General features: G+C 42.1%; 1 protein-coding gene and 1 pseudogene across 2 annotated transcripts in view; one reads left to right on the top strand and one right to left on the bottom strand.

Moving 5' to 3' along the window:
* LOC144233999 (methylsterol monooxygenase 1 pseudogene) overlaps positions 1-2,572 on the top strand; it is a 5,172-nt pseudogene extending 2,600 nt beyond the window's left edge. Inside the window, exon 3 of the transcript XR_013335831.1 lies at positions 2,404-2,572. The product of XR_013335831.1 is annotated as a methylsterol monooxygenase 1 pseudogene (transcript). The remainder of the gene's footprint in view (positions 1-2,403) is intronic.
* Positions 2,573-4,825: 2,253 nt separating this feature from the next.
* Positions 4,826-9,374, bottom strand: part of SYNJ2BP (synaptojanin 2 binding protein) — a 38,241-nt gene continuing 33,692 nt past the window's right edge. Inside the window, exon 4 of the mRNA XM_077767089.1 lies at positions 4,826-9,017. Within this exon, the coding sequence (XP_077623215.1) occupies positions 8,877-9,017 (141 nt within the window). The 3' untranslated portion in view covers positions 4,826-8,876. The remainder of the gene's footprint in view (positions 9,018-9,374) is intronic.

The following is a 9,374-nucleotide window of genomic DNA, read 5'->3' as shown; positions in this document are numbered from 1 at the left end:
GCCCCTGCAGCCAGAGCCAGATTAAAATACATTTGTTTCCTGTACCCTGGCCCCCCCTGCAAAATTGTATTCCTCCTCTAGTAAGTTCTTCTTGGGGACTATTACATAGGGAGTTTTACTGGTACTTTAAAGGAATTTGCCATTTTGTGAATTCAAGGGCCTTTTCCTTCTGGATGTATGATCCTAGGACTTTTATCAACTTCCTCTGACCAGTTGTTTAAAGGTTTCTGAAAGTATCTGAGTTCTTACGGCCAGTCCTTTATGTCCTCCCCGGAAGGAAAGCTCTTCTTTTTTTTACTGTCTCTGTATATTGGTGTCCATCAAAGAAATAAACAAAAAAATACCATTTTCTGTGCAACCCCAGAATTGATACCCAGGTAAAATTTAGGACAAGGGGAAGGATTGGAGACTAGAGCACTGAGAACAAGAACCAAATTTGAAAACAAAATGTAAATGCAGAAGTTGGCATTAGGATGGTCTGAGGGATGGAGAAGCCGATGTTAAAGGGCTAATTTGTGGAGGCTTCTGGGACAAGGCAGATTGGGTTAAGGGGAGCAGGTGCCTGAAGCGCCCTGTGATGGAGAGGAGGTGTGCAAGAGGTAGCTAGGGAGCCATGTCCAGGGTGCCCTCAGGACCAGACAAGCTTGAAAACAGAAGGCTGTTGAGAATTGACACAGAGGAAATGACATGGAGTTAAGAGTCTCACTAGAAAAGCAGTGGAGGAGAAAACACACAATTTAAAGTTTATAGAAAGACCCTGAGGGGAAGAGTCTGACATTTCAGTAACCCAAAAGTTGGGGTGGGGAGGGATCAGAGAGAGAGGGTGGAGTGGGGTGTGTGTGAAAAGCGTTTGAAGAAGCAGGAAGGGACTGCATCATGCAGCAGCCTTAGAGTATTTCGGATGGAATCCTAAGTGCAATGGGAAACTTCTAGGGGATTTTTAAGCAGAGGAGAGACATGATTGAATTGGTTTTACCAAGATCTTTAGTCTAAGGCAAGCAAATTGGAGGGAGACACAGTGGCTAATGAAGAGGGCAGTTAGGAAGCTAATGCAGGGCTCCAAGCAAAACTGGTTCTGGTTTAGACTACGACTCAAGGAACAATGCAACAGGCTGGGAATGGTCAGTACGAGATGGAGTAAAATGTGTAAAGCAATGTGCCACTGAAATGAATGTGCCCAAGGACCACAGGGTGCCCAGGGTCATTTGACATGGCTGGAGAGGGGCCATTATCCTTTGCTTTAAGAAAAGCTAATGTAAAACTTCCTTTTCTAGAAAGTGGTTTCTAATTAACCACTGACCTCAGGTACAAAGTTTGAAATGCCATCACACTGTGGTTGAGGGTGGATGAAAGCTGTGATATGGAAGAATCACTCCCCATTAACTGCTTGGGGGCTCTGTAGGGTACCTACTGCCAGACCCTGCAGGCAGTGGAACTAGCCATACTTTTAGCTAGTAATTTATTATGGATTAGGAAACCAGCGAACCAAACTTGTTAGAAAATCATATAAAATAAAACTGAGGACTTTTTGCACATGGATTTGGTGATACTTAATTGATTGGGTTGAAAAAAAAATCTTGTCGCTGCTTCCATCCTTTCTTGGTTATTTTCTTGATAGTTTGGATTACCTTTGGATATCTCAGTCATGTCTGTAGGTTTGGCAGTAAAGGTAGAAATCAGAGGGAGAGAGCGCTCACTATAGCAGTAGTGGTAGTGTATTCACTATGTGTTTTATTTTCTGTATTTGGGGACTTGCTGATCCAGGAGGGACTGCTCCTCCCAGGGTTAGCCAATTTTTACAGACAGTAAACAGCTGACTCTCGCATGAGCCTACTTTTCAAATACAAACCAACCCACCCAGAGCCTATGCTCCTTTGTGGAGCTCTCACACTCAGGGTCATTATACACATGCTGTAAACACCCCAAGGCCAGGTACCAGAAAACTAGGGAGGGCTCCTATGCCACACAGGCCACTGCAGTTATTCAAACGAGCCAATCCTAACCCTATATATCTGGTCTTGCCTGTTCCTTCTCATGCAACCACAGTGAAGGCTCTTGTCCATTCTTCCTCCCTTTCCCTCTGCCTTATGCCCAATGCTAGTACTTCCCAGTATGGTCCCCATGGCATGGTGTGTTCCCTTCTCTTGGGAACTGTGTGTAACCAACTATCTTTTCAATGTCAGTGGTCTTCTGATCTTCTGGCCTTCTTCAATTATTCTATTAACAGCCAATATCTAAAACAGGAAAACTACCAACCCTTTCTTATTCCCTATCTTCTATCTGCACCCAAATAGACTTCTAGCAAATAAATTTTCCATGAATAAGTTATGATTCATTCTTCTACATTCATTATTATTCATTCTTATACATTACTTACTATACATTCTTTTCCTCTTACACAAGGTAAGGGCAATGTGGTGGAGTATAAGGAGTACAGAAAAAGTTCTGGTCGGGCTACAAATCTTGACCCCTATTCTTCCCCATACTGTGAAGAGCTCAATCCAGCCTATTGGAAGATGAGAGGCCATGTGGAGAAGAATCAAGATATCCTAGCCAACAGCCCGCACTAAGTGCCAAGGTGAGGCCATTCTGGACTATCTACTCTGTTCTGCCATTAGATGGATGAAGCTGCAGGTAACCCAGGTAGTAGCAGAAAAAACACTCTGAACCCCACAGAATATTACTAAAATATTGCGTTAACCCACTAGGTTTTGCAGTGCTTTATTATGTAATTGACAACTGACATATCTTCTTAGCTCCTCAAGGGAGAAAAGCCGTTCTGTACATACGATAGACTAGTCCTTGGACTTCAGGTCTGAACTTTGCTTAAGCCATGTGACAGAGCAACGATGACCAAGGCAACCTGCCTTTTCCCTTCATACATGCAGCTACATGCAAAGTAACTTAGATAAAAGGTCAATATTCAGTTTTGACAAGTCCTTTTTCATTCTGTGGCACAAACCTATTTCTGCCTTCTACAGATCTTGTCAGGCTTTGGGGGAGTAGAGAGGATATAGTAAGATAGTAAATGTTGGCAACTGTATGTACCCTTATCCTTACCTCCTGTATCAAATCTAAGCCCCAAACTGGTCATTTAAAAAAACTTTTTTTAAATGTTTTATTTATTTCTGAGAGAGAGGCAGTGCAAGCAGGGAGGGTCAGAAAGAGAGGGAGACACAGAATCAGAAGCAGGCTCCAGGCTCTGAGCTAGCTGTCAACACAGAGCTCGACACAGGACTGAAACCCGCGAACCATGAGATCATGACCTGAGCTGAAGGTGGACGCTTAGCCGACTGAGCCACCCAGGCACCCCTCAAACTGGTCATTTAGATTACTTCCTTTCCTCTTTCCATTGTTCTGTCAGAGATGCTATGCCACAGTGTTAAAAAATAAGGACGTACTTATTCAGTAACCTCCAAAATAAGGTGGTAAAAAGATTGTAAAGGTTCACAAGTGCAACAAGTTTTTATTGAATGCCAGTATGAGCTAGGCAGTTAGATATACTATTATTTCATTTGCTATGACCTGGTATCAAATAGCAAAGTTTAGGAGAGATTATCAGCTATTTTAATGGCTTCTTTTACACATTTAATCTGTGGTGGTATTCCCTAGGAGATAGGTTGCATGTCCATATGTCTTCCAAGTTGCAACAGGGCATCTTCTGAGAAACTGATAGCTGTTCAAATCCAGGCATGCAAGGTGACATTAAGATCAAAGTAGAAAGGAAGCAAGATAAGGTTCATAAGGAAAATAATCTTATAAGAACTAACATAGCCTGGGGTAAAATGCACATATATTCAGGAATAAGAAACTCATGTTCGGGGCGCCTGGGTGGCTTAGTCGGTTAAGCGTCCGACTTTCGCTTAGGTCATGATCTCGCGGTTCGTGGGTTCGAGCCCCGCGTTGGGCTCTGTGCTGCCAGCTCAGAGCCTGGAGCCTGTTTCGGTCTGTGTCTCCCTCTCTCTCTGACCCTCCCCTGCTCATGCTGTCTCTCTCTCTCCTAGAAAAAAAAAAATTAAAAAAAAAAAAGAAACTCATGTTCAAGTCAGCATCGCAAATACTGAATTAAATTGGAATTCAATTCGGAAATCTATACACTAGGAAGAAGGATCATCCCATTTTCCTGTGATTTGTAAATAAATTTAATGATTACAGTAAATGCAAAGTTCTTTTGTAAATGACTCTGTTAATGACTGTCTTGCATTTGAAAACATACTTCAGCCCTCTTCCCCTCCTTTTTCCCCCCTGCAAAAAGAACATGAACAGTATAGAAAACATTTAGAAACAGGACCTAATGTTTGTATAACTTCTTTAGACACAGCAATACTGTCTTTACAGTGTAGGCTGACACTGTCCCCAGTGCATCAGGTAAGTAGACCAACTGCTTTATAGTATGTGTGTGTCACATCAGGCAAGAGTCTATGGCAGTTAAGAATCTGGTTCTGATCAGAACAGAATTCTGAAGAACAGAATTCCTTAAAATTTCCCTTCTGATCACAATTGTCCTTTTGGATGTGAATGCTGGTTTCAAAAAGATTTCCAGATCAAAGAGGAACAGCAAAAGGGGATAGTAACCAAGTCGAAACCTATTATAGGTAAGAGGTTGAGAGCTTCATAACTTAATCACCTACTTCTAGATGATGCTAGCAAAATACTTTAACATCAAGATCACCAACAAATACTCCCCCACAATCAGATAATGAGCTATTTCAGCTTAGAATGACTATATCTTATTTATCTTTGTATCCACCACCTAGTACATCTGAGGCACTCACTTGTTGAAGGAAACAACCCTCATCTGTCCAAAGATAAATTCTGACTAAAGTTGACTAGAATAAAATCTTTATTGGCTCCACATGAAATTACATGAATACCACTCCCCCTCCATACTTGACAGCCTAATGGTTATGTTGTTCCATTTCTTTAAATATACCATTTAAGTCACTTTTACACAATAAAAACAATGTCCAACATCAAAACACACACTTCTCTAGGTTAGAACTACTGGAATTCGTTTCAGAAGAGCTCATGTCACTGAATTTGATATTAGAGCCTTCGCAGATGATTGTGTGGGATCTCTCAGTTTTGCACAATGGCTTGCACTACCCTTCAGCTGTCAGCTCTTCCTGTCTCTATTCAAGGCCCAAAGACAGAAGATACAAGTGGACTGAGATAAAAAGGATATTGTATATGTTCATGTAGTGGACACATTCAAGACATAAAGAGGAGACAGAACAGGCACCTCTACAATAGACTAAGTCTTTGATCTGAGTTAAGTCAGTTTATCTCTCTGAGCTTTGGTTTTCTCATCTCTAAGACAGATTAATCCTAGAATCTTTCTGGTTCCCTTTTAGCTCCAGTGTTTTAGGACTGGCTCTAATTTACCTACTAGCTGCACACACTGAGACACTACTACATTTTGCTGGCCAGTCCTTAGCAAATCAGAAACTATAGAATGCTCCACTTCCTATTCCACATCCACACTTGGGCAGAAGCTCTCAGAGACCTCAGCTCTAAAAGGCCCAAGTGAAATTCTCATTTTAGACTGGAGCAACGCCTGTATGTGATTTGATAATTTATGTATTTAATAATTTAAATGCCACAGAGCATTGTTCACTGACAATGCATACTAGAATGACCTGATGAACTCTATTTTACTGCTGCCTGAGTCCCACCCCCAAGAAATTCTATTGAATTAGTCTAGGTGCATCTGGGGAACCAGAAGTTTATAAGCTCCCTGATGATTCTAACCTAAGAAAAAGGGGACAACTATTGGCACAGAGCAGGGATTTTCAAAGTTTACTGTCAATCAGTCACCTGGAGGGATTTTTAAAACGCAGATTACTGGGTACTGTACTGTTTCTGATTCAGCAGGTCTGGGATAAAGCCCAAGAATTTACTTTTCTAACAAGGTCCCCAGTGATGCTGATGCTTTTCTCCAGAAACTTACCCTTTGGTAACCACAGCGAGTGAGAAATACCATTGACAGTGGCACCTGATGACCTGAGTTATATCCTGATTCAGTCATTACCACCTATGTAATCTTAGCAAAGTAATTTATTATCTCTCCTTTAGTGTCTTTTTTTAACAATACTTGGATCTCAGAGTTGTCAGTATGAACAAATAGTGTGCCAATCAGGACTTAGTACACTACCTAGCACAAAATGGTGTAACAAGTATTAATTTCCTTTCCCATTGTACATGGCTAGATGGTGTGAATAATTAAGTTAAATCAATAGCACAGGTTAAAACTTGGCAGGAAAAGAACAGAGACAATTGAAGCAAACAATGTCTTATTAAAATTATTCACATAAGATGATAAATACAGAAATGTTTTAAGTATATTGTCTTAAAATACTTTCATTCAATTTTTAAAACTTTGAACATAGTAATTTAGGTAGCAGGAATATTAGATACAATCTATAAAGTGAAAGGAATACTAGATTCAATCTATAAAGATCATGAATTTTTTAAATGACCTACAATGGACTCCAATATTTCATCTAGGAGAATAATTTAGTCTACTAGAGAATCAGAAAAGTCGAATGGCATACTTGCCTAAAACTTGAATCAAGGATCTTTTAATGCTGTTTAATTCTAGAAAAAAACTAAATTATTAAAGTGCATAAGAATCCCTATTATTAGACAAAGCAAAACTTCTACCAATAAGGGGACAGGTGTCCTATTTGCTTCATTTTGAATGTCTCAAGGTTCTCTCAGGAGTTGATGTCCGAACCCTGAGATTAATCCTGGGAGGTAAGCAGGCCCTTCGCGGAAGCTTCTGCACCAGCCTCCAAATGCAGCGTTGTGCCTCCTCAGCGGGGCTGGCTGAGGTGAGACCTAGAATACTGTCCGTCCTGCTCTGTGGGCCCTACAGGTTCAGCCCTCTGAGTGAGTCTCAATGGTACTGAACAGTTCAGGTCCAAAGGCCTAAGTCCTGTCGCAATTGTTTAAAGCAATGGTTGGCCCTGAGGCAAGGTCTTACTAAGGTTTTTATTTTTAAAAGCCATCCCTTTCCACTCTGGCCTGATGTCATTTTTCAGAATTCCTGGGGAAAAAAAAAACGTGATGGCTGCCTACACATCTCTGTGGCTACATCATGTTCTGAATTTTTTTCCATGGTCTTCAACTGTTACTTAACCAGATGATATACTTCTAACTTCTCATCTATTTATGAACTGCCTTAATTAGACTGTGGGCTCCTCAAGGGTCCTGAATTTGTCCCCTTTCTCTAAGGAACGTTTGCAAGTGTTCTGAGTCTCAGGAACCATTCCCTTCTGCCATGTGCAATATAAATTTGACATTCTTGTACAAGAGTCTTAAGAAAGCTGGCATCCAAGCAACCTGTGTAACATACTGACGGGATTACCCATGCTAAAAGTCGGACCCAATGGTTACCTCAGTGTACGTACGTCTTCACGCTCTTGCTGTCAGGATCAGGTAAGGCCTATAGCCTACAGCCAGGATATCTGGAGGGTGGAAATGATTTCTTTTTAAGCCAGAGAATTAGCCTTGGTTCAGCTCTCCTTAGTTACTACTTGAAAACCAACATTAAACAGCACATGAACGGAAAGGTTCCTACCTCGTTAATGTCTTTGGTATTCCTGAGCATCCGTTCATCCAACTCCTCTCAAGGTCTCCCCATGAAACATCAACCAAACTTCCCTACCCACTAAGATAAACAAAACTCTTTTCTTCCCCTTCCCTGCAAAATGGTTTGTTTGTTAAAAGCCACAGACCACGGTGTTTAGATCCTTTCAAAAATACCTGCGATCCAAACCCTCTCACCTGAATCATAAGCTGAGCTGATTTCCCTGCCTGTCCTGCCAGGGAGCGTTTCCTTCTCTCAGAATTTTGCCGTTACGTTAAGTGGCCTGAGGGTGCAGGCGCCACCGTGGAGGCACTGTCCTTTGGCCCTTTAGGGTTTTTCTGGGTTGGTTTGGCCCCATCACCCTCACTCTGACCACAGGCATCCCAGCTGATCCTTAAACAGGACCATGAGGTACCAGAAAAGTCACTAGGGCAGCCCAGAGACCAGTAAGATTTATCTCTATATTTCAAAGGCTGGGGAACCGACTGACTTAGGCAAAGCTGGATTATGGCATTTTACCTCCACTTCACCACACCTCTTGTAAGAAGAAATACCGTTCTAAGATTTTTGATTAGTTGCTTTGGTCTTCTCTTTCTCTCTTTGGGCATCTTTTTAAGGCTCACGCCCTCACTCCTGCTATGTACCAAATTCTTCCATTAAGAGCATCCCTCGTAACAGACAACTGAAACCACAGAGCCACCTTCTGCTTGTTTAATTCTCCATGAGGCATCACTATTATTCTGCCATATATGGATGTGTGTGTGTACATTTGCTTTTTTAAAAAAGTAAAAATGCTCTCCTCACTATCCTGTGTTTGATAAAGGCACCCAAGTATGTAGTTAGAAATTAAATAAAGGCCACAAAAACCTCCCAAGGAAGACTATGAAGAAGAAAAATCCTCTCTTCTCTTGCAGCACACAGCTGGCCCTTGAGGCACACCAGCTAAGAAACAGGTATCACCCGTGCTGGTGGGAAGACCGGACCTTTCCCTCTTTGGGTTGTAGCTGAACTTCTGTTTGGCATTCCTAGCAAAACAGATTAACTCTCCATTTGTCCCAAGCCAAGTCTTTTCTTCAACTTTCCTTCAAACAACGCCTTCACGCTCCCATTAGAATATGAGGACTTGGCGATTTGGACGGTGAGGTCCTGGCTAGGTAGCAGTCTCTTGAAACGATGTGTTGGCTATGCAGAGAGAGGGAAGGATATGGGAGAATGGCAGGGGAGGAGGGGGAGAGGGAGAGACAAACGTATCTTCTATTGGGAGCACTGGAAGAAAGCATGCTTTTCAAGGTCGTTGCCGGTATCTCATGAAGGCCCACGCTGCTACCATGGTGAGGGCAAACACCGGCACCAGCACCAGAGCTATGGGAATACCAGTCGGCTCCCCTTCACTTCGATGTCCTATAGGCCCATTCTGCACCTGTAACTGGAATGAAAAGAAAAACGTTACTCTAGTGACCAATGTATGTTTACCCCAACTGAAATGTCCAGGCTGACACATGACCTGGGTCTAGACCACCCAAAGCTGTAACCTCCAAGCACTATCTAACAGGAGCCCTCTCTGTTCTAGATCGATACATCAGCATCATCAATTCTTTGGAAATAAGTCTGATGGGAAGGCATTTAACCTTGCTGTGCTACTGACCTAAAAGGATCCGAAGGTAAGCTGATAACCTCTTTCTGTTTCTGTACTCCCTCCGCCAAGCTCTATGTCTATCATACTAGGAAAATGAAGATATGCGGTAAAGCCTATTGATCCTGTGGGGAAGCTGGAAAGCACTGG

The sequence above is a fragment of the Crocuta crocuta genome, unplaced genomic scaffold, assembly GCF_008692635.1.
Source record: "Crocuta crocuta isolate KB4526 unplaced genomic scaffold, BGI_CrCroc_1.0 scaffold55, whole genome shotgun sequence".
NCBI classification, from domain to species: Eukaryota; Metazoa; Chordata; class Mammalia; order Carnivora; family Hyaenidae; genus Crocuta; species Crocuta crocuta.
The sequence above is the reverse complement of the archived record's forward strand: the minus strand, read 5'-3'. Positions and strand labels throughout refer to the sequence as shown.